The sequence below is a fragment of the Pocillopora verrucosa genome, chromosome 14 (genome assembly GCF_036669915.1).
Source record: "Pocillopora verrucosa isolate sample1 chromosome 14, ASM3666991v2, whole genome shotgun sequence".
Lineage (NCBI taxonomy): Eukaryota > Metazoa > Cnidaria > Anthozoa > Scleractinia > Pocilloporidae > Pocillopora > Pocillopora verrucosa.
Genome location: NC_089325.1, coordinates 17,593,831 through 17,618,810, shown reverse-complemented (window position 1 = coordinate 17,618,810; position 24,980 = coordinate 17,593,831). Strand labels below are relative to the sequence as shown.

Genomic DNA, 24,980 nt, shown 5'->3' with positions numbered 1-24,980 from the left:
ACAGATTATGCCTCACTTTAAACATTAAACAAGCTATATCCTGTAGCCTTCTTTCATAAAGAGATTTTAAATTAGCCTTGTTAGTAATTGCTCATATGTAGATTTACTATCTCTGAAGACTGCATGCAAACCCCTCTCCTGAGTGCATTCAAGTTTTCTCTTGTCACTTGCAAGGCAAAAATGCCAGGTGAGATGGCAGTAGGTGAGGTATGGAAGGATCGCAGCCTTTAAAAGGTGTAGTTTAGCAACGGTGGGCACTAAGTTTTTAAGTCTCATTAGTACACCTATCCTCTGGTTAGCCTTCTTGCACGCGATATTTATGTGCACACTGAAATTAAGCTTGTTGTCAATAGTGACACCTAGTAACTTAATACTGTTCATAGAATCAATGTCAGTTCCTTGTACATTTACGTTTATCTCATCTCTCCCATCTCTTTGTTTATTGTATCAACATAGTATGGTATTTGGAGAGGTTCCCCTTAAGTAAGTTCGACTCATACCATGAAGATGCTTTTCTTGCGTTTGCATTAAGGTTGTCATTAATCGTAGCAACGTTATCACTAATTTCAAAAAGCTGATTGTCATCAGCATACATGCTTAGATTCCGTTCAATTTCATAGACTAAGTCATTTTGAAAAATATTCCACAGCAACAGTCCCAAAGCTGACCTCTGGGGGCAACCTTGGTTAACCCGTTTCCAGGAATTTTTTCGAGATGCAAGCTTCACTCTGTTAGAGCGCCCACATAAATAGGAGCGCAACAAATTGATGAAATTTTCTTCAAAACCATATGCTCTTAGTTTACTCAGCAGCAGAGCTAGATGCATAGAATCGAAGGCCTTTGACATATCTGTTGATAAGATTCCTAATAGGTGCTTATTGTCCCTAGCATGTCTCCAGTTCTCGAAAAGATTAATAAGAGTAGTCTCACAGCTGTGAGTCTTCTGATAGGCCGACAGGGCTTGCCCAAGACGGTGATCGAACATCCCCACAAGTTGCTTAGCTACAATCTGCTCAAAGACCTTATCTGCAGCTGGGAGAACAGTGGCAGGTCTATAGTTCTCCTTTAGTAGGGGGTCATCACTTTTAAAGACTGGAACCCTTTCCCCCTTTTTCCATGACTGTGGCCATTTACTCTCCATTATGCATCTGTTAAATAACGTAGTGAGAGGGATAGCAATTGCCTCTGCGCCAACTTTTAAAGCAAACAGAGGAATGGAGTCACAGCCAGATGCTTTCTTGACTTGAACTTCCACTTTGTGAAGGGGGTTTAGTTTTATAGCATCACGTTGAGTCAAGCGCTGTGCTATTTTTAAGACACTTGGATGGTTGTTGAAATCACTTTCTGTTAAATTTTCAATATTATCTCCACCGATGCCATCTGCAATTGAAGCAAAATAAATTGGCTAGGGTTTCAGCTACCTTGTCTGGACTCTTGACAATTTCATTTCCAACTTTGATATTAAACTCGGTGCTTCTTGCCCAGGCATTCAAGCCTAGAAATGGCATAAAAGTTCTGTAAAAGTCTGCTGGCTTTTCCTTGAGATGGTCAGATTTACTCTTCCAATAAGACTTGATTGCTATTCTCCTATGTCGCGTGGCTTCATTACGCCATATATGCAGTGCATCCCAGTTGGAATCAGATTTGTCATTTTGATAGGTTGCTAATGCCCTCCTCTTAGCCCTAATAGCATGTTTCCAATTTGTCGTCATATAAGGTACATCTTTAGCTCTTACCCTCATCTTTTTCAATGGAAGATTCTCATCAATAATGTTAGCCATCAAAGTGTTCCAATAATACACGTGATCTTCCAAATCGTCGAACACTTCTCCCACATGCCAATGAGCTTCAGAAAGGTCCTGGGTAAACTTTTCATCATCAAAGTTTTTGTAGCTTCTAGAAGTAATCACTTTGTTTGGGTGTTGTTGAAGTTTTCCTTGAAAATCCCATAACCACCGCACTTAAATCACTCTGATTTACTTGTCGACAACACATCAGAGGGTAGAGGTGTGAGATAGACTTTTCTTCTCCATGCTAGTTGGTTTATCAATAAGACATGTGAGTTCTTGTTCCACTTCCAAATCTAAGAGTAATTTCCCTTCACTTTTATCTGGTCTAAGTCTATCAAGATTAATATCACCAATAACAGTGACAAAGTTTCTCCGTAAAGAGGCCCAGGTGCAAATACCATTAAGTTCCCCTTCTAGTTGTTGTTGATAATCACCAGATACCGATTTGGGTGGACAGTAGATGCCAATAATGATCATTTCAAATGTGCCAAGCCTAATCTCAACTGCGAGGGATTCCAGTGTCTTATAGGTCCTGGTAATCTTAAGCCTTCTACAAGGCAGTAGTGTGGATATATAAACCAGGATGCCTCCACCTCCTTTTTTTCTGTCATTACGGTATAAGGTATAGCCAGGAATGGCAAATTGGCTATCAGGATATGTGGAATCAATTTTTGTTTTGCTGATAAATATTATATGAATTTTTAGTTTCCTGATTAAAGCGACAAGCTCCTCAAATTTGTTTTGTATGCTGTTTATATTCAGGTGACATAACAGGATATCATTACAGATATTCCTTTGATTCTCCAGTTGATCGTTATGCCGCAGAGTAGGGGTGACACTTGAATCATTATGAGCAGGTGTTGAAATCTGAACTGTATCAGAAGAGAACGAAGACTCGAAAAACGAGTCAGAGAAATCAAAAGGCCAGTTACAACTGTTGGCTTTACAAAACCATTGATCTTGAGAGTAACTCAGAGCGACATAAGTCTCGACATCCATATCAATGCACTTAATGTGATGCCAACTGTCACAACCATTGCAAAGAATTCCCTTCTGATTGCAACGCACTGGCTTATCACAGACAGCACATGGAAACTTCCACACTGGTTTTTTACCATTGTCTGAAACAATTCGGTCAGGGCCAGGATTTAGGCTGATATCACCAGTAGTAGCCAAATGATCTTGATTGAAAGTGGCAACAGAGTTCGGATAACGGGTTATCCTAGTGGCATGATATCCTTTCACATATATTCCAAGATGGCGGACAAATTGAGGCATCGGTTCAAGGTCGTTTCGCTACAAAGTCGTTTCGCGGCAAGTTGTTTTGCTGCAACACAAGTTGATTTGCTACTCACACAAAGTCGATTCGCTACACATCTAAGGTCGTTTCGCTTCAAACTCCATAAGCCCAAAAGTCGATTCGCTACACTTTCGCCACCTCATTTAAACTCAAGAAATTTTCGCGAATATTGTAGTGTTTTCTCCACAGCGCCTGTGTCCAGTGGAATACACAACCTTGGACCTCAACATTGGGCAGCAGTTCTCTTAGTACCGTCCAGATCGCCTTCTCAAGTCGATTGTTACTTTTGCTAGGGCAGGTTGACCAGGCAGCAAATGAAGAACAGCTTTTAATACCTTGGGTAGAAGCAGAAATAATACGAACAATTCATACAGTGAAGTGAACAAATGAAATTTCATTTGATTCAATTTTTCTGTAGTTCAAATGATATGAATTTTCATCTGTTCACTTCACAATAAAACAATAAAAACAAGATATCCTGACGTTATCAAACTTTTGCTAATTACGTTAAAAGTTAGAACAGTTTTCAATCGAATTAATAAAGATTTATAAAGATACCCCTACGTTCTCAAATCTTTAATTGAATTGTAGTGGAACTCACCTTACGATATTCCTTTTTCTTTTTGCCTGACATGAGCACAAAGACCAGCGGGACCTGCTTGGCGTGATCATCTCTCCTGATGAAGGCATTAATCGTCAGGAGCTGTTTGAATGGGTGGCGGACCAGTTTGAAGGTGCTGTCGATGTACCAAGTCTTTGACTTGCTCAAGTGGAGAAGCTGGTCATCGGTAGCAAATATGATGTGGCAGCAGCCGTGGACGCTGAGATCTGCTTTCATAAAGGCATCAGGCAGATGGTTTTCCTCCAGACTGAAGTCAAGTTTGGTTGGCTCTTTCAGCCGAAGGCTGGTGAAGTCAGTTGGCCTGTCTTGCTATGAACTCCGGTTTAGGAAGGGCTGGACAAGGTGCGTCAGTCAGTTTTTCAAGCAGAACCTTAAACATAAAAAGATTTTTATTAATCCACACCATAAGTTGTAAGTAAGTTTTTTCTGAAGACACGGTAAAAACCCGCAAGTAAGAACCAATTTTTCTTTAAAAAAAAGAAAAATAATTAACAATGCTGTAATTTGAAAGTTTACAGTGTAAGTTGTTGAAAAGCTTTGCACAGGCAGGTATGTAATAAAAATTCACCTAATTTTGTCTTAAGATGCATTAATGTTAGCTAGTATTACTGACCTCGTCAACAATGGCCGGTGCTGGTCTGAAGACATCTTCCACTGCCATGGCTTTTACTTTGGTGGTGATTTTTGCCGCAGTAGAGGCCCCCACCTGAGGCTGATGGTTGTGCAGGTTGCTGCCAGTTTGGAAATCATAGCAGCCGCGCTGTCTGACAGTGGCTCTACATGGGTTCATCTTTGGCCGGACAGTACACTGCCAGTCAGTGACGATCCCTCTCTGTCTGTGTTGGTTGTAAGTGTAGCCCTGAGTATTGATCAGCTTGGGACGTCCCTCCTTCAAACACTGCTCCATTATTTCGTAGGTAACGTCGCTGAAGCTGAAGTCGGAACTGGTGTCAGCAGGATTCAGGTCGACCAGGGATGGCTCATCGAATTCTGGTTCCAGCTCTGGTTCTGGTTCGCAAAGGGTGGAGTCTTCGTAGGTTCCTGCGTCCAATTCGGTACATACAGCGCAACACCAGTTGATGTTACCGCCATCCTGAACTGCTGCTCGGTACGCGGCCTGCGTTATTCCTATGAAATGAGAAAAAAATGCTTAATTAAAAGGTAAGTGGTAACCTGAAATATCAGGAATAAAAGTAACATACTAACATATGAAACATACCTGTGCATGTTCGATGATTCCAACGCAAACATCCGTCACATTGGATGCCCTGCTGCCTTGGACAAACAGTTTCGTTGCAAACAATACAGTTGACAATCTGCACAGAAGCCATTGTAGGAGAAATTTCAAGAGACTCGTAGTAACTCGTAATAACTTGTGGTAACTCAAAGGTCGTGATAGAATGAATGAATGATCAATTTTGCACTCTTGATTGTTTTATACAGGCAATAGGATCAAAATATCTTTTTGAGTTTAAAGCACTCCCATTGGTTTAAAAAAGTATGTTTCCTCATAGGTCCGTCGTACAAGGAAAATACACTGTTTCGTCATAGGTCGGTTGCCCTACATTAGTTTTTTTTTTTTTCGTATGTGTATGCTGTTGAGCCGACATTTTGGTATTACATATGATAATAAATGAATGTAGTAAATTGACTTATAGACTCGTTTGCATGATCTGACTGCGGAGGCTTGGGTATGTTCAGGCACTTCAGTTTCGTGTTCGAGATCAGTCATTGCGTTACTAATGTATTATTGACTATAAAAAAGCCGTTTGTTTTCGAACTATAGGTTTATGTAGCAAATTGACTTTTGGTTTTCTGGAGTTTGAAGCGAAACCACCTTAGATGTGTAGCGAATTGACTTTGTGTGTGTAGCGAATCGACTCTGTGTTGCAGCGAAACGACTTGTAGCAACTTGTAGCGAAACAACTTTGTAGCGAAACAACTTTGTAGTGAAACAACCGGCTACCGAGGCATCCTACGGCCCCAAAGCGACAAAGAAACCAGTTCCACAGACTTGCTAGCATTTCCAAAACAACCCTCATTTACACTTAATCCAATCTGTTGGACATTTGATATAAAAACTCTGCTACTTGACAGAATATACAGCAACAAAATAAACGAAAATGTGGAACGACGAAAAACACGTCTGAGCGCCAGCCCTACCGCTGACCTGTGATTTGACAATTTGAACATGTCAGTGTAGCAACAAACTAGTGATCTTTTAGAAAGACAAGTTTGATGAGCAATCTTTTTAAAGATCAGAAAGTTTAATACATCTATCAAGTAGTAACCTTTCAAATTATTCTAGTAACAATTACCTAAGCGATGGAGAGTTTAGTATCAATAAGTGTCATAGCAACTGTGATGTAAACAAATGATTTCACGAAAGTTTCAAGAATTCAAAGTAATTCAAAGATTATACGCTAGCCGTTTGATAAATACTTCTACTTAATATTTATAAAATGCTTCGTCTTGACAATGCCTTGATGTCCACTGTGGGCTAACATAGTCTTCCAGGAACTATTATGCGGGTTCCTTTCAGAATTACACCATTTGATACTGACAGCTCCTGTTTGATCTGTTGGTACTGACCGACATCCTTTCCGACTTCGTGTCACTTTTGAGTTGTTATCACCCTTGCCAGGTTCTGCAATGTTTCATCTGTAGCTGTCACATCTCTGATCTCTTGAAGGGTAACGGCAGATGGCATAGCATTAGTGATCACAAAGTTGACATAGGCATCAACTCTCGATAAATGATGGGGGGTCTGTGACTGCTTGGGATCAGGATGACGACTCATGTAATCGGCTGGGTTGTCTGCTCCTGGCTTGTAAACAACTGCAGTTTCATATGGCTGTAGGCGCAGCTGTCGTCTTTCAAGTCTCACAGTTGCCTTGCAGGTGGGGTTGTTGAAAATTGTTTCTAATGGCTTGTGATCTGTGATGACGCGAAAAGATGATCCATACAGGTACAGGTGAAAGTGTTCAACTCCCCAGATCACTGCAAGGGCCTCTCTTTCGGTTTGACTGTAACGGCTATCGCAATCAGTGAGTGAACGACTTGCATAAGCTATAATGTTCATTCCTTCATCTGCTGTTAACTGTGTGAGAATTGCTCCCAGTCCAACAGGGCTGGCATCAACGATCAGCTCTGTTTCCAACGAGGGTTGAAGTACTTCATGACTTCTGGAGTTGCCATGCGAGCCTTAAGACAAGCAAATACATGTTGTTCTTCTGGGCCCCACACCCATTTGGCATTTTTGTGTGTGAGTTGACGGATTGGAGTGGAAATGGATGCAAAGTCCTTGATGAAGCGTGCAAGGTGCTGGGCCAAACCAAGAAAACTGTGTGCCTCAGTTGCATTCTTGGGAGCACCGGCATTGATGAGGGATGAAATTTTCTTGTTGTCTGCACTGATGCTGTCTGCAGAGAGGTGATGGCCAAAGAAGTCAATGGATGATTGGTTGAACAGACACTTGTCAGGGTTCGCAGTTAGATTGTTTTCTCTCATTCTCTGAAGAACAGCTCGTAGAGCCTCGTCATGATCAACTTGGTTCTTGCCAAACACTATTATGTCGTCAGATATGTTTCTTGCACCTTCAACTCCCTGTAATACCTCTTCTATAGACTTCTGAAATATTTCAGCTGCTGAGTTGACTCCAAAGGTGAGTCGCTTGTATCGAAATAAACCAATGTGCGTGGCAAAAGTAGTAATGCCTCGAGAATTTTCTTCCAGCTCAAGTTGGTGATAGCCTTGGTTTAAGTCTATCTTGCTGAACACAGTGGATCCATTCAGATCAACGATCAGGTCTTCTACAGTAGGTACTGGGTGTCGTTCCCGTTCTATAGCCTGATTGGCCGCTCTCATATTGACGCATATGCATATTCCTGTCTTCTTTGGAACTACCACTATTGGGGACACCCAGGGAGTCGGTCCTTCAGCTCGTTCTATTATGTCAAGTTCCTCTAGATTCTTGAGCTCAGCCTCAACTTGTTCGCAAACGTGAAATGGTAGTCTATGGAACGTCTGAGCAAGTGGTCTTGCACTACTATTGACATGTAATTTCGCAGCTTTATCTTTCATCTTCCCCAGCCCCTCAAAGCAATCTTTGTATTCCTCCACCATGTCATCCACCTGGGGTACTGATACACTGTTTACTATGTGCAGCAGTCCGAGATCAGTTGCCGTCTCATAGCATATCAGGTTTCCATCCTGTCCGTCAACGACACAGAATTGTGCAACCTTGAATTTGTTGGTCACTCCCGACTTGATGTTGGCTTTGAACGTTCCAACGACTGGCAAAGGCTCGGAAGATCTGTAGCCATAGATCTTCTTTAAAGTAGGTGAAATGTGAATATTCTCCATCTGATTGAAAGTATACGTGTCAATAACATTCACTCCCGCTCCTGAGTCGATAAGACATTTCACTGTCTTTTCTCCAATGATAACTTTAGTTAATGGTTGTGCCTTGTCATGCACAGAGTGGAGAGTGATACGGTAGGTGTATTCTTCATCAGTGGACTCATCACTATCTCCTACACCCACAGTGTTGACTTTCTTTGCAGTTAATCTACTTCTGCACACTGTAGCAAAATGACCCTTTTTGTGACAGTGCTTGCACGTTTCTTTCAGGGCTGGACAAGGTCGCCCTTTATGAGGGTAGTGTTCGCCACATCTGTAGCATTTCTTGTTTTCGGACCTTCGCTTCTCTGTCTGGACTGGCGATACTTTGGCTAACTTTTCGTGCTCCTCAATACCTTTTGCTTGTTTGTCAGACATTTCTAGACCCCGGCCATAGGCAAGTAAGTCTTTGAGATTCATATCTTCTCGTAGAGCTCTTCGCCGCAGTCGTGAAGATGAACAAGAGACGACTATGTGTGATTAGATTTCTTCGTCTTCATTGGCAAACTCACAGGTTTGAGCCAGGCGTCTGAGCCGTGTGCAGCAGGAATCTAGCAATTCACCAGGATTCTGGGTAGCATTTCTGAACATGTAAATTTCGTACGTCTTGTTTACTTTGGGCTGGAAGTAAGCATTCAAAGCGGTTACAGCTTTGTCGTAATCTTTTTCTTTGCCCTGGTCTGGAAGTGTTTCGAAAATGTAGGTGACTTCCTCGCCAGCGGAGTATAGTAACAGCGCTCTCTTGGGTGTCGGATCTTTCACCTCATGAGCACCGAGATACATTTCAAAACGCTTCAACCATTTTTTCCAACGTGGACCAACTGAAGCGTCGTCTTCATGTACGGAGAATGGAGGAAATGGAGGTAAAATATTCACCATTTCTCTTCAGCAGTTGTGTAATCGTTCAGTGTAATCTTGTGATGCAATTTTCTGGGGAATCTTCCATGGCCAGTGTATATTATTGTTCAACTGAGTCGAGAAGTCTGGATTTTCACCTCAAAACAGTTTCAAGATGGCGGCCAGCGCACATGGTGGTGAGAAGAATGTTGTTTTTTCCATTGTTTAACCGATGTAGTTGTTTTGAAATGACTGTAACTTGAGTTGTAGTTGTAGGTGAGCTTGTTTGGGATATCCTCGTCGCCAGTTATGGAATCCTCAATAATAATTCTGAACTCTTTTAATGGAAACTTCTACTTCTCTAATCCTGCTCGTAATAACAACCCAGTGTGCATACTCGTAATGCAATATAAGACACTACAGTTGAGAAAGTGAAATAAGGAAAGTTTTCTGTTATGTTCAAATAAAATATATCAAAACCAATTAAAAGTCATTTACTTGCCTTAACATTTGAAAAACAATCTTTTCTAATTCGAAAAACAATCTTCTAATCAGCCGCGTCTAATTCATTGGGGTTTTGGCCGGTCAAACGTTCGACTTGCCGGTCATATGTTGACCGGCCAAACTTGATGATAATAAAATGATTTAAATATCATAAAGTTTCGTGTTATTTACCTATTTACTAAAAATATACCAAATTGCCGATTCCCTTATTTCGAATTGAATTTCAAAACATTGGCGAAAGCGCTTTCAAAAAGAAACGCCAATTTTTTTGCTTCCTGTCGCCGTGAATAAATTTGCATTTTACATATGAACAAGCTGCACTGGCAGACATTGATTCGCCTTAAAAACACATTTTTAACCTCATAACTGCCAACAAAAATAGAAACCTTGAATAAAAGTCAAGTTAAAATATCAAAATTAACTTAGCAGTGACAGCACATCATCGAATTTGCAAACTTTGTTCGCATGTTATTTTTGAGGATATTTGCCATGACTAACTTTTGTTTACACACAGAAAAGACGAAAACATGACAATGTTTTATCACTTGTCCAATTTTGTGTCTACTTAAACTGTGAAGTATTTTCTTCAATAGTTTCACAATTTGTTGCTGATTTTATCTGATGTATAGTTATTTATAAACACGAGACTTTTTTTATTATTGTGAAAGCTCTACAACTTGCAAAATTTAAATAAAGGAGTGGACATACCTGTCTCTCTTCTTTGTCGCTTTTGTTGAGGCTGAAACACTTCAAAAAGAGTTCTTTGTGTTTTCTTTGGCGCAGACATGCGTGTAATTTATTCAAAAGTCGTAAACTCTACATGACCTCGAGGGCGCGTGGAAATATTCACACACACGCGTTGTGCTGCCTTCACACCCAGAACCCACGGTTTAGAGAATATGCCAGGCTGCTCAGCAACTGAGCGATCGATCGAAGAAATCGATGGCTGCCAGGCCGAAATTACCGAGATTTCGGGTAACATTCTTTTTCTTTTTTTTTTTTTTTTTGAAAAAAACTTTGCCAATCCAGGGTGAATGTTTCTCATGATATTAAAAAAAATTGGGGTTATTTATTTCAAAGTAGGTGGCGAGTTGGTGTGAAATAGCCAGTGAGTTTTGCCGGCCGCCGGCCCTTATTGAAAACACTGTTCACATTTAACCCATTAAATCTTTTGCTAGGTACGTTTACCTTGTTATTCATAGAAATTGCAGAGCGTTAATTTTCTTTAAATTATTGTGCTTCGAACTCCTAACTTTTCCCATACATTAGTTGTGGTTACACTTACATTGTGCCCACGGTTTCCCTAGGGGAAATTGGCTTGGGATGGGATCAGCTTGGGTTTCCAGTTAGATAATAATTTCTGGTTACATTGCAAAATATTGCCTGAGGTGAACGTTTGACCTCGCTGTGTTTGGCGGGAAATTTAATGCATCATGGCGATCGCAAACCGCGAGACGTATGGTCTCCTTTCAGTTGTTGTTGTTCTTCTTATACGGCAATGTCAGGTTGATTCAGCGATCCAAAACTTCATTCTAAGACGAATGCGTAGAAGGCGTCTGCAATTACGACTTTTACAATCACTTCAGATGTTGTATTTGTTCTATAGAAATTGTTACCTGCAAGTTGCTCGCCGGCCAAGACGTGCTTGGGTATTTCCTCGTCTGCAGAACTGGTTCCAGGAACTTTTAAACAGCAGAGCTCTTGATCACTGGTGGAAGGAAAACTTCCGCATGTCTTGGGCTACTTTCGAGTATATCTGTAGGCTGGTAGGGCCAGCAATAGCGCGACAAAACACTAGAATGCGTGACGCTATTCCAGTTGAAAAGCAAGTGGCTGTGAGCTTGTGGCGTTTGGCGACTGGCGAGTGCTACCGCTCATGTGGACTGATGATTGGACTGGCAAAACCTACAGTGGTTAAGTGCTGTCATGAGTTTGTAGAAGCAATTTGCCGTCTGCAGGATGACTTCATAAAGTTTCCTTCTACAAGGGCGGAAATAAGCAGGAAAATTGAAGATTTCTCTGAGAAGAGCAAGGTTCTGAATGTTGTTGAAGCGATTGACGGTAGTCACATTCCTATAAAAGCACCAAAAGAGAATAACGAGGACTACTTTAACCGGAAACATTTTTACAGTTATTTAGTACAAGGGATTGTTGACTCCCGGGAGTCTGCATAATTCTCGAATGCTGCGACTAAGCGATGTGTACTGGGCCGCCGAAAACGAGGATATTCTCATGGAACCTACCCTGAATTTGGGGGGAACCGTAATTCGCCCACTTGTGCTGGGAGATTCAGCGTACCCATTGAAGACCTGGCTTCTACCGGTTATCAAAGATAATGGAGCCCTTAACCGAGACCAGAAGAAGTTCAATAAGGAACTCTCTAAAGCACGAATAGTTTCTGAGCATGCGTTTGGTTTGTTAAAGGGTAGGTGGAGAGCACTACTGAAGTGCTTGGATGAGGATCATTGGAGGATCCCAAACACCATCATAGCATGCTGTGTACTTCACAACATTTGTATTATTCAAGGGGAAGAATTTGATGGAGATGTCGAGGACGATAGCGATGATGACGATGATGATGACAATGGAGTTCCCAGCCAGGCTGCAAACGGTGTTCGACTGGCTGTAATTGAATTTGTAGCAAATCAATAATTTTTTTTTCAGTGATGCTCTCTGTTCTGTAATAAAATAAGGTAGTATGGACACTAGTGTAAAGGCCTTCCATAGTAAACACCTCATGAACAGCCGCCGAAAATGAAAACAGAGGAGCCCGGTTTACTTGCAAGTAACTGATCAACACTAGACCATGTTTCTGTTGTTGGCCCTTTATAATTTCAATATTGTAAAACTACTCCCCTGATTACCCTTTTCTCACCATTTAATCACAATGTTTGATTGTAAAACTCTATTTTTATTAAAATTTTCATTAAAAGAGCAAAACTGAATTCCCAGGTTTAATAATAATCATACAAGCTTTCATGTTTCTCATGAATGTTCTGAACTATAACTGACGCAAAACTGTAACATGGCCATGCCTAGTGGCAGCATTTAAGAAATTATGTGAACATTAAAATATAGAAATAATACCACATGAATTTTCCTCGTAACACTTTAATCTATTAATAAAAAAAACGTGAGAGTTCGTGTGTCGTATTGTGTATAAAATGGTTTAAAATTCACGTTCAATGTCCTTTAAAACAGAAAACTACAACTTGAACAATTGATTTTTTAGTTGTGTATACCGTAAAGAAAAAAATACTTTATTTTTTTGAAGAGAAAATCTCGCCCAGTTTGCCCAAGACAGAAAGAGTAAATTCCTGGTGCCTTTGTTGAGAGTCGCTTTGGGATTTTAACAAAGCCTCGAACATCCGCTGGTCTTTCTCGTCTGCTTTCTCGATGGCTGCTTGTTGTGCCTCCATGAGATTTAGAATGGTACTTTCTGCTTCTTTTCCATCAAGGCTTGCTCTCTTTTTCTTCTTTTTTGGTGGGCAGGGTGAATCCTCTTTCTCATTGGGCTTTTCCCCAACAGCGACTGTTGTTGGATCAGCAGTAGTGACAGTACCTAACTCGTCACTGTCCCTACTCTCGGAATTCGTCGCAGAATCCTGTGGCCTCACTTGCATTACTCTTCTCTCCTTGACAAATTTTGGGTTCACTTTGTCGGACCCTGACATTAACTCATTGATCTCATCGTAAAACTCAAAGGTCTTACAGTCCCTTCCAGTCTTGTTGTTGTTCTCTTTGACGGCTTTGTATTTGTCGAACAAAGAGCGCCATTTCTCTTTAATCTGGGCTAGTGTTTTCTCTGATTCTATGCCGGCGTCGCAGCAGAAACTAACAAAATCTGCCATAATTGAATCCCATACGCTTTTCTTGCCATGGCTACTCTTTGTGGACTTTAAACGATCGTAATTTTCCCGGTAGGCTGCAATCAAGCTTCATGTTTCTGCATGTTCCCAGCTTGTACGCCTGCTCTTTTCTGTGACACTCTTCTCACCAGATAAGTCAGCTTGAGAACTGCTGATTGGGCTACAAGATCGCGGAGCCTCCTGAGGAACGTACTGGTAAGGTATTCTTGGGTTGCTAGTTAAATAATACGGATATGGAGAGTACGCTCCTGGTTGATTTTGATAACTCTCTTGTGCAACTATGGCTGTAAATTTTGCCCACAACAAAGATGGCGCCAGAAACCGTGAAAGGGTCTATTCAGAACTTGAAGAAACCACAAAAATAAAAACTGACTGTATTATCATTATTGTGACTTTGATAAATTTACCGCAAAGATCCTGGACGGCAGTGGCAAATTTGTCCTTCTTTCCAATTGTTGATAATCCAAGGTTGTCCATCGATGCATCGGACAAGATGCATTCAGACTGCAGTGTACGCCCCTCGATTTCTTCTTCCTCGAATTTTCTAGCTATGCCTTCATCATTAAATAGCGCTTTTGCCCAGACCTTGACATGCTGAACATCCCAGTCTGAAAAAAAAAGCAAGAGCAAAAGAAACTAAGAACCAGGCAGAAGAAGTTGATTAGTCAAAAAGCAAAACTGTTTTGGCGGGAACTTAAACATCTTCTCTTTGATCCACGGCCACCACACTCGGAGTAAAACCCGTGCTTGTAGTTCTTTTTAGCATCACTGGCGTCACTTGAGATTGAGGTGGACTATTCTCGCTCTCATCTACCGATAATGTGCTGCAAGACGAATCTAGGTCAGAATTTTCCTCTTCATCACAAACTGGGGAGGAAACCATTGCCTTTAGAGAAGAACGATACGTCTTCACCTGAACAGCCGCCATGACATAATGCACAAGCAGTAATATTTCCCGCTATTTTTGGCGTGCCGTGATTCGCTCTGATTGGTTCAAAACAAATGTTACTTCTTGTAAACACACCTGAGGTGTCATTAATGAATGACACTGCTGTCTGGCTTGTAATTTAAGCTGCAAACATGGCGGAGGGAGGAAAGAGACAGCCATCTTCTCTCTGCTTTTGTTCTGCCAAGAAAACAGTTCATGTTCACTGTTGCTGCAGTTCCTGCAATGGAAAACCTGTGAATTACCGAACCCAAATATCCCACTTAGAATTTGAGAGGAATTTGGAAGCCTCCAATGCAGTCAGTGTAGCAGGTAATTTGCTCAAATTATGAACTTGTTTTTTATATTCACTTTTGTTGAACTGTGGTCATTTCGCCCGGTACCGTTTCGCCCCTAAAAGATGATTCACCCGGAATAACGGTCGGTTCCAAGCGCACCAAACATATAACCTGCCAAGACTTAACTTCCAAAGATGTATTTGTCGTCCTTCACATCTGCTGCCAATTTAATGCAAAGCAAGCTAAAAGTGGCAGGCAAGACAACATGTAATTTCTTGTTCTAAACATCCAATATCGGGCAAATCAATGTATAGTCCGTACAGTCAGTACAGATTACCAATTCACTGGTTTGCAAGAGGAAACAGTAAGTTTGCAGTGTGGTACCTCAACCAATCTGGCCACTGAAGAAGTAGAAGATGAAGATGCAACTGAAAACTTTGAACAAATTTGTTCTCCTCAATATCAAAACCTTTCTGATGTTGAGGATGTGGACCCCCCAATGGACTTTGAAGGTGTGGATGATATTGGAGATGATGGTAATGGCATAAATGGGGATGACAATGGAGGAACTGCTCCTGGTACTGAAGATCAGAAATTAAAGTATGCCATTGTGAAGTGCATATTTGAAGCAATTCAACTTAGTGTAAGAACAGGTTCTTCATTATGCACTGTAGAAGACCTGCTTTGCTATGCTCGCCGTATGTATTGCAGAGGAAAAGAAATAGATGAAGAAGACCACACAATGAAAATAAAGTGGCCCAGGGACTGGGAACAGGCCAAAAAATTTCTTGATGATGTAGGGTATGAAGATGCTAAAGAATACTTTATTTGCTTGAGTGGAGCACATAAAAACCACGGGGACATTATGGAGTCTGCAACTGAAAAGTGCTGCTTTTGTGGAGAAGCAGGAACTATAAAGTATTATTATCTTGGATTACGTAGCAAAGTTAAGTTATGGGTTGCAGATCAACAGATGTGTGAAAAGATGACGGCACACTGGGTGGAAAAAGAACACTGGATAAATGGAGGTAATGACAGATGGAGCATTAAAAAGGAGGTATGGGATGGTACAAGATTTTCTGAGTTGGCTTGGTTTTGGAATCCTGATGAAACATGGTGTTTGCCTGCAAGATGTGTCAGACAGGGTTGCAAAAATATCATCAGTGCACAGGAAATATCGCAAGCCCCTACAAAGGCTGATGGAAGTAGAGAATTGTTTTGTGTCAGTTGCTGCACCAGATTTGATCATCACCCTAAGTATGTCAGTGTTGATCCCAGGAATATAGCATACATTGGTAAGATAATTGGTTTATACATTAGTAAGCATAAAAATGTTATGTCTGTAAGTATATGGTGGGTTTGAAGGGGATCACATTAATAGTGTAAAATAGATGTTAACTTTTTCAGCCAAAATCATAATATTTCCTTAAAAACTTATGCTTTCAGTAGTTCTAATGGGTCTTAGGGTGTTGAATAATAATATTATTCTAGTTTTTAAATAAGTACTAGTTTAATTAAAAATAACAAGACAAACTTTTTTGAATTTTCAGGCCACTGGGATGGCTTCCAACCATTTGGAAGCAGAACACGTAGTACTGGTAAGGTAGTACCCTAAGATCATCGACTGTTAATGAAATGAGATTTACTTATTAAAAGATTCCAGCAGATTGCAACAACATAATCTTTTGTTGGTTGTCCATGCGCCATGTATACACTGCCTCATTGAAACTTTGCTATGCTTTAAAAGGTGCAATAGACTTGTCAGTGGCAACAATGACAAAGGAAGAGCGCCTACAAACTAGCGAAGTTTACACAGTTGGATATGTACCCTCTTATGACCTCCCTGATGGACAGCCAAAGAGTCTTGACCCTTTCCTTGAACCACTTATCAGTGATATAGAGGCAGGATTTATTGAAGGTAAACTTAATAATTAGGTGTAGACAAATATTTACATGACTATGATTGCAACACAGTCATGCATGTGTTACTAAGTAATTCGAATTCCATCAGTGTTGTCAATTGTTACACTCCTTGTAGTTTTAATGATAAGCGAAGTGATAGCTCCTGATTCAGAAGCCTTACATGCAGTTATTGCTCATCGGTTATACATGCTTACAGCAGGAAAATGGCACATGCTTTGCTGAGTCCCATAAATTCTCAAAGGAAACAGACAAAAAGGAACGATGTGGCCACTTCAAAACAACAGTTCATAATAATTAAAGTTATAATCCATCAAAGCGAACAGTTTTCTTGAGCTTTGCTCTCGGAAAACTGTTCGCTTTTCGGAACAGAAAATGTCCTCGGACAAATATGCGGGCATATTTTCTTCCCAAATGGAGGCTATTGTTTATTTATCATTTGATACTACATGTACCTTTATAAACATGTTAATTCTTACTGCATGATATAACACTCTTATGCTTTCAGGATATCAATTGAACTATGCAGGATCAATTCCATATTTCCCACCAGGTGAAATAACAATCCGGCACATCTTGCTGCTTTGGACAGGAGATCATCCTGCACAGTGGGAAGTGTGCAAGGCTAAGGGAGCTGGAGGCAAGAAAGGATGTTGAAGATGTCATATATGTGGTAGGTGGTGTAGAATTGTGTAAGGTAACTAGATCCATTGATTTACATATTTTTATAGCATATTTAAAACTAATAAAACTGGAATCCTTATTTGATATTATAATTAGGATGTAATATTTTACAAGGGTTACATGATAGTTCAATTCTAGTGCATTGGCCATTTGACTTGCCTGAACTATTTTTCTTAAATGACAATTATCCTTGCTTAATCTTACATTACAATTTAGTTTAAAACACTTGAAAACATGTCTATTTACAAGGATGAACATTGTTATTTTTGTTTTCCCTTGTAGGTACCTGGCTTAGCGAGCACATGCACAACTACTATCCAAATTTCAGAGAACAATATAGACACCCACATCAAAAGAGATTGCTCAAAGAAGAACTTCCAATGATGCAGAAATTAGAAGAGGAAGAAAGACCCACCTATTTTCAAAGAATGAGTAGGGACAGTGGTCTTCTAGGACTATCAGTGCTTCACAGGTTGTATCCCCTCTATGGATTCGATGTTCTCAGAGACACTGTCTTTGATGCTATGCACCTGCTGCCTCTTAATGTTGTCAAGAATAATATTGAGAGATGGACTACTCAGGGTCATTTGGACAAAAAGGATCTCAACACTAATTTGTCAAAAATGCCATGGACTGTTGGTAATTAATGATATAATGTTTTCAACTACTTATAATTATCTTGTGAGGAAATCGGTGAAGTGGTCAACTTTTCAAGCCAGAGTAACAAGTCATTTTGGTGTTACAGGTAAATCATTTAACTATACCTTCAGTTAATGTTAATGCCACAGTGTTTGAGAGAAAAAAAATCAATTTATCATTATGAAACATTATTAACATGTGCTCGTGAGGTGGTGTGTTGTTAAGGATTACTATTTTTTTAGAGATTATCGTGCATCTTGCTTACCTCTGGATGTTAACTCAATGGGTTACTGGAAAGGTACAGACTGCTTGGAGCTTTTGTAGGGAGCCTCTTTAATTTAATAGTCAGTAATTTTGTTTTGGGTACATCATAATATTTTAACATAACTAATCCACATTTTTTTAGACTTTTTACACATTAAAGTATTCACCCATTCCTGCTTGACATAAAACCATAGTAAAAATGAGGAAGCAAATCAATCCCTATTCTACTCATCAAATCCAACTGATAAATAATACAGAATGTCTGTAAGTGCCTGCATGCAGCTGCTGTTTTCCCTTAGGCTTTAATCTTGCAAATTATCCTTCTTCCTAGTAATACTTTGACACCTACTTCTCATTATCCTTTTACAGCTGAGGAATATCAAAAACTGGCTTTTCCAGCATCAGAATTTGTTTTCCATGGAATACTTCCCGAGGAAGAATTAAAACTTTGGGCACCTGTTCCCAGAATGGTAAAATTTATCTTCAATTCAGGGAGAAATGGCTGGACGGATGAAATGATTGAGAACTTTAGATGTCTTGCTTACAGATATTGCATTTTGTGCGAAGAGCAGTATGGAGCTAATGCATGTGTTATCAACCTTCACAACCTGACACACTTTCCTGATGACATCTTGCGGTTTTCTGCACCAGATAATTTCAGGTGTTTCCAATTTGAAAGAGCTGTGAAGCGTTATGTAAAGCAAAGCAGCAACAAGAAGCATATTGAAAAATCCTTTGCTCGTAGGGAATGTCAAAGAGAATTTCTCAAATTTCAACCAGACCTTAAGCTGATCTCATCAGAAAGAACCAGAATGACATGGGCTAGGGACAAGGAGAAGGTGACTATAATATAAAGTATTTTATTCTATCATTAAGCATTGTTGTGACCTAGTAACAATATAATTAATTGGAAAACACTCACAGTCACCTGCAGCTGAGTTATTTGGATGTGCTGTTGACTAATAATTTGAGATCTGAACTCAAGGTAACCTCAATCTCAAGCACTGTTGAACTATACACTCTTTCTGTAAATTCTTGGACCCAAGCTTTGTCCAAACTTAGTTAAATGTGATAAACATTATTTTAAAAATATTTAATACCTGTATCCAATGTAGTCAGAACAATATAGCCTGCATATAGCAAGCATACCCACGAATCATGTGGACATGAAAATTTTGAGGCAAGAGGACTGCATGCTCTGCAAGAATGGAAGCTATAACAATATTACACAATTACATGTAACACATACCTCCCTTTTGTAAGCAATAGCAGTAAGCAATCTCATCTAACTTATAACTATAACCAGGGCTGTGCTCTAAGGGTGCCCTGGTGCTTTACGCAACTAACATTCACCTTTGGGCAACCGATAAACTTACTTTTTCAAGCTTTTTGCTGCGTGCCCTGGATCTCGTAGGTTGGAACTTCTAGGCTCCTTGTAATTTTTCTCACAGCGCAGCCTTGATACTTATAATGCAATAAAGTGGTCTGTGTAACTACTGCAGCTATCAAATTCATAATTTGCAGGCTATCACTTAACTTTCCTTCTGTTTTCTAATCAATGATTAAGGTAACTGCATCGTCTTTGGAAGGGGCCAAGTACCTCTTAATGCTTTGTTCAGGAGGGCCTCTTGCTGATAAAGTAAATCAAGGAGTGTTAATTGGTTCTGGCCAAATCCACATAATGTCATATCAAAAGAGACAAACTGTTCTAGAATATTTGGAGCATGTTACAGCAGACGATCTCAGCGAAGCTGTTGAATACTTTCGCAGTGCATTCCTTCCCATGCATTGCAAACCATTGGGTGGAAAGCTTTACAGGAAAGGAGACTTCGTTTCTGCAGTTCAAGAAGGGGCTGAAGTATTTTTGCAAATACAAGACTTCTACTTGGTTAAAGTTAAAGATGCCTATCAATCTCTTGTCCTTGGTGTGACTTTTGAACTGATCATAAACCCTGGTGGTGAGGTTACAAGGCAGCTTGTTAGTGATACTCTGTACATTCAACCTGCAAACTCTTCAATTTGCTTAAGTTTGAAAGACCTTAGACGAGAGATCATGCTGTTTCCAGATACAGGTAACAAATATGCAGTGGTGGATCCGTTCAGGGAAGATGTGAATCTCCCCAAGGTAATTGTGCCTGTCTACCCTGAAGTTGGCGATTTTGTTTCTGTAACTGGTCAGGATGAGGAACTTTGGAGGGCATTGGTTACAGATGTGAACTACCGTGCACTGACTGTTGAAGGATTTTTCTATGTAAAACATTCCCATTTTGACAACAATAATCTCTGGATAAGGGAGAGACCACAAAGGAAGGAGACAATCCATTTCAATAGCATTGTGTTCATTGTTGATGGAGAATGGGTTGGCACTGCGGTAATTGTGAAGAAGAGCTCCCCAAAAAACCTGTCGGTCAACTGTCGGCCGACAGGTTACCGACAGCTAACCAACAGGTTACCGACAGGTTAAGAAAAAAGAAAAATTGTGTTAAAAACGAACAGTTAACGTGACATAACAATCCGTAATGGTGATGTATGACTCGACAGACTTCACCTACTTACTGATCGACGGCAAAGTTGAAAGTATGTAAAGAAAAGTTTCTTCCAAAATGTTGTTATCAGATGCGTATAGGATATATCACTTGCGTAATTTACAACACACCAGACAATCTAAGAATCGCATTGGAAGATAATTTAATCGAAAACTCGGCCAAAAACTCTGATAACCATAAGCTACGTATCAATACAAACACTTTCGTTCAAATCGCCCAACAATGCAACGCTGCCTCTTATGGTATGTTATGTATGTATCAATGATACATACATACATACATACATACATACTTTATTTGTCACGTAGGTCGATAAATGGCAGCTAAAAAGCTGATGTGGACCTACAAAACTAAAGAGTGTCTACAAAATTTAAATAATAACAATAACAAGTTGCGAAATTATGGTAAGTAAGAAAGGATGTAAGACCTAGTAATATAATATACAGTTGATTTACAGTAGTAATAAAAAGTAAAAAGTAATAAAAAGATGTTTACCTTGTGCATTTGTGTTGCTAACATCGTCCTCTATCTTGCAAGTTTGGGATGAATTGCTATTTCCAATTTCAAGTTTAATAAATGATACAACTGTGAATCTTTTTACTCGTTATGTTAAGTAATAAATTACTATACGCAACAATTCGATAATTAGACTTGGATGCGTGATGCGATAATTGATTTAGGCGCGCCCCGCTAAAATCACGATTCTACGAGTGAAGTATCTTGTATATTTCACCACTCACAAAACGGCTCCTTTTGGAACCACCAAATTTTGAAAGTCAATTGTCAACGTATTACACATGTTGGATGTTGTATCAAGCGAAAACCGAGAGAACACATTAAGGTTTGTGTTAACGTTTCACGGACAAGCTACCGACAAGCTACCGACAAGCTACCGACAGGTTACCGACACATTACCAACAGTCGGCCGACTGTCGGTCCACTGTCGGCCGACAGGTAGCCTATATTTCGGGTAAAACCTGTCGGCCGACTGTCGGCCGACAGACAACCAACTGTCGGCCGACAGTTGACCGACAGTCGGCCGACAGGTTTTTTAGGGAGCTCTTCTTCACAATTACCGGCACTGCTTGGAAAGATGCTTAAACACTGTTCAGCACACCTTAATTTTATAGTGGGGTGTATCTATTTTATACACTCAGTAATCTTTATTGTTTCCATTGATTATTGGATATTCTTCAAGAAGGTGGAACAGAACTTTGGATTAATTAGGAGTGGCAAACACATTCAGATTTAGGTTATGTTAACTGGTATACATGAAATTCTCTAAAAACCCAGAGTAATTTACCAAATCTGGATAATGAAGGTTTGTTACATTATTTCTTGATTTTGCTTATTATCCAGGTTTGGGTTTGGAAAAAAGCCATCTGCATGGCAAGTAAATTATCCAGATTTGGTGTTTGTAAATTAGGATATTTAGTAATCCAGACTGATTTACCAATCCTGGATAACAAAGAAAAGGATTGTGAAAGTCCACTGTTGTTTTTACTCTTATCCAGGTTTGGATTTGGGAAAAAAACATAATTGGCAAGTAAATTATCCAGATTTGGTGTTTGTAAATCAGGATATTTAGTAATCCAAACTGATTAACCAAACCTGGATAACAAAGAAAAAGGATTGTTAAATTCCACTGTTGTTTTTACTCTTATCCAGGTTTGGGTTCAGGAAAAAACCAGTTTTGGCAAGTAAATTATCCAGATTTGGTGTTTGTCAATCAGGATATTTAGTAATCCAGACTGATTTACCAAATTATGGTCAACTCGCCGACGGACCAACTCGCCAACGCCAACTCGCCGACATATAAAGTCGAGTAGAGTAGTATTTAAAGAAAACTTGGCTCTCTAGACAAGATCTTTAGTAAAAAGCAATTCTTTCTATTTGCAACAAAGTTCATAAGGATCTCAAGGCGAATAAAACGAAGTAAACATCACCAATGACTCTTACTGCTTCAGAGGCAAACGAGTTATTGTGTGACAACAACACTGTAAAGACTCATCATGATAATCGGTCAGATTTTTTAAGAAAACTTGGCTTTCTAAACAAGATCTTTAGTAAAAATCGATTCTTTTTATTTGCCACAAAGTTTAAAGGGATCTGAAGGCGAATAAAGTAAAGTAAACATCGCCAATGACAATATCCGCTTTAGACGCGAACAAGTTATTGTGTGACAACAACACCGTAAAGACTCATCATGTCAATCGCTCAGATTTTTTAAAGAAAACTTGGCTTTCTAGACAAGATCTTTAGTAAAAAGCAGTTCTTTTTATTTGCAACAAAGCTTATAAGGATCTTATGTCAATCGGTCTTATTTATTTAAGTCAAGTCGCTTGGTAAAAAGTCAACGCACAAACGGTGTTGTTGTCACACAATAATTATCTCATTCGCGTCTGAAGCGGATATAGTCATTGGCGATGTTTACTTCGCTTTATTCGCCTTGATATCTTTATAAACTTTGTTGCAAATAGAAAGAATTGCTTTTTACTAAAGATCTAGAAAGCCAAGTTTTCTTTAAAAAATCTGAGCAATTGACATGATGAGTCTTTACGGTGTTGTTGTCGCACAATAACTTGTTTGCGTCTTAAGTTGTTATAGTCATTGGTGATGTTCACCAATGTTCAAGCTTCTGTTTGATGTTCACCAATGTTCACCAGTGTTTTTTTTTACTAAATATCGTTTACTTTTCTGTATGATTAACTTCTAATAAGTTGTATTGGATTGAGGACCAACTCGCCGACGTCTCTACTTGATTTTATACGTCGGCGAGTTGGCGTCGGCGAGTTGGTCCGTCGGCAAGTTGACTGGATACTGATTTACCAAACCTGGATTATAAATAAAACAGAGTGCAGCCTCTTGGTTTTCTAAAAATCCAGGTTGAAGCCTGTTTTTTAGTATCCAGAGCAGAAAAAATCACTGATTTTCGATACTGAACAAAATAATCCAAGAAAAATCCAGGTTCAATCCAAACTTGGCTTTCATCTGAACATGGATATTGGTGAATCCAGGGAAAAATCAAGTAAAAAAGAGATTGGATTTTTGATATTTTTTCCTGTGTAAGTTACATAGGGTTGAAATGCAAAATTATCCTCAAGAGAACACTCCCTTCAAAGCTTGATCTTTTCCTAAAGATCCTCTTAGTCAATTTTCAAGAACCTTTCTTTGACTAAGGATTTGTAAATGTGACTTCTAATCATAGCTTTAGAGGGATAACAGCATCTATTGGTCTTCAATGGTGCTTTTTTCCCTCAATATAATTCTTTGCACAAAAATCTTTAAATGTCGGTGTATCTCTTTCTCTGATCTTGCTCTTGCACATGCAAGTTCTTGTATTTTTGCCACAAGCCATGCATAAATGAGAAATAAGGCATGAAAAAGTAAATGAAAAGATTAAGGAAATTGAAAAATTATTCTTACGTACATGACTGAAAGCTGTTTTTGACCCACTCATTTCTATGAGAAGGAACAGTTACGTAGCCTGCAACAAAAACTGTGACTAAAGTAACTAAGTATTTAATTGTAAGAGCTTACTTCTCCAGTTGGGTGCACGGTGTGTTCCTTGACTGAGGGAAAATGGACAAGAATCCGCCTTTCAGGTTTTGCAGTTCCAGCATTTATGGCATTACACAGCTTTTTGCAATGACTCTTATAGTGCCACTCCATCTTTTGCAAGATCTAGAGATCAAAAGGAGGAAACAAATTGACGTTTTTGTGATGTCATTTATAGGTTTGTGTTTTCCCTGTTTGAATTACATTTTGCAATTTCATTATTCCAACTAACCTTGTGCTCCAGAGATTTGATGATTTCTCTTGCATTCTTGAGGAGGACAGTTGAGTTTCCTTGATTCTTGTAAAAGCTTAATTACCAGCTCCATTTCCTCGATAGAAGTGGTCACTGGCCTATGTTTTGGGAAAAAAGAAGTCTTGCAGCGACATAACACCACTTTTCCACTGAAACTATCTTCCTTGTTGGACACTGAAATATTCTATCCTATCGAGTCCTTTCTATCATGTACTCTCTTATCTTTATGCATGGAGAAGGAAACTCAAGGCTACTTAATATTGACTTTTAATCATACTTTAATCAATGCAAGATAAAAAATCTGCCAAATCATTTAAATACAAAATACTTTCAACATACAGCTTGGTTTTTCCTTTTCTTGCTTAGATGTCTATCTACACCATGTTGACAATCATATACCTTGTGATTTACCACAACAAATGGGATTAATCAAATGGCAGACGACTATCTTCCCATAATACTTTGTGTTCTTTAACTGCCAAGTCTATGTTACAAAACAAACTTACAAAAATTTAAGAAGCATAGTCCACTTATCAACCTTCCTCTAGATGATAATGTGTCAAAAAAGA

The 24,980-nt window shown here is 39.4% G+C and overlaps 3 protein-coding genes across 3 annotated transcripts; 1 reads left to right on the top strand and 2 right to left on the bottom strand.

Annotated features, from left to right (window-relative positions):
• Positions 1–439: 439 nt before the first annotated feature.
• LOC131787661 (uncharacterized) lies at positions 440–3,068 on the bottom strand. The gene is made up of 3 exons (XM_059104751.2): positions 2,021–3,068; positions 1,559–1,936; positions 440–1,380 (listed from the first exon to the last, which is right to left on the bottom strand). The coding sequence occupies exons 1-3, from the start codon at positions 3,066–3,068 to the stop codon at positions 440–442; spliced, it is 2,367 nt and encodes a 788-aa protein (XP_058960734.2).
• Positions 3,069–10,887: 7,819 nt separating this feature from the next.
• On the top strand, positions 10,888–12,106 carry LOC131787660 (uncharacterized). Its single transcript, XM_066161809.1, has 2 exons — positions 10,888–11,487; positions 11,594–12,106. Exons 1-2 carry the CDS (start codon positions 10,888–10,890, stop codon positions 12,104–12,106), a joined length of 1,113 nt encoding a protein of 370 aa, XP_066017906.1.
• A 565-nt stretch (positions 12,107–12,671) lies between these two features.
• On the bottom strand, positions 12,672–13,469 carry LOC131781349 (uncharacterized). Its single transcript, XM_066161149.1, has one exon. The coding sequence runs from the start codon at positions 13,303–13,305 to the stop codon at positions 12,715–12,717; it is 591 nt and encodes a 196-aa protein (XP_066017246.1). The 5' UTR covers positions 13,306–13,469; the 3' UTR covers positions 12,672–12,714.
• Between the last annotated feature and the right edge of the window lie 11,511 nt (positions 13,470–24,980).

What these genes read in the sequence shown, in the direction of transcription:
- LOC131787661 (XM_059104751.2), bottom strand. Translation starts at nt 3,068, where the DNA reads ATGCCTCAATTTGTCCGCCATCTTGGAATATATGTGAAAGGATATCAT. An exon ending in AACTAGCATGGAGAAGAAAA is followed by an intron (nt 1,937 to 2,020) that starts GTCTATCTCACA and finishes GGGATTTTCAAG; the next exon opens with GAAAACTTCAACAACACCCA. An exon ending in AATCAAGTCTTATTGGAAGA is followed by an intron (nt 1,381 to 1,558) that starts GTAAATCTGACC and finishes CTTCAATTGCAG; the next exon opens with ATGGCATCGGTGGAGATAAT.
- LOC131787660 (XM_066161809.1), top strand. Translation starts at nt 10,888, where the DNA reads ATGGCGATCGCAAACCGCGAGACGTATGGTCTCCTTTCAGTTGTTGTT. An exon ending in ATTTCTCTGAGAAGAGCAAG is followed by an intron (nt 11,488 to 11,593) that starts GTTCTGAATGTT and finishes ACAGTTATTTAG; the next exon opens with TACAAGGGATTGTTGACTCC.
- LOC131781349 (XM_066161149.1), bottom strand. Translation starts at nt 13,305, where the DNA reads ATGGCAGATTTTGTTAGTTTCTGCTGCGACGCCGGCATAGAATCAGAG.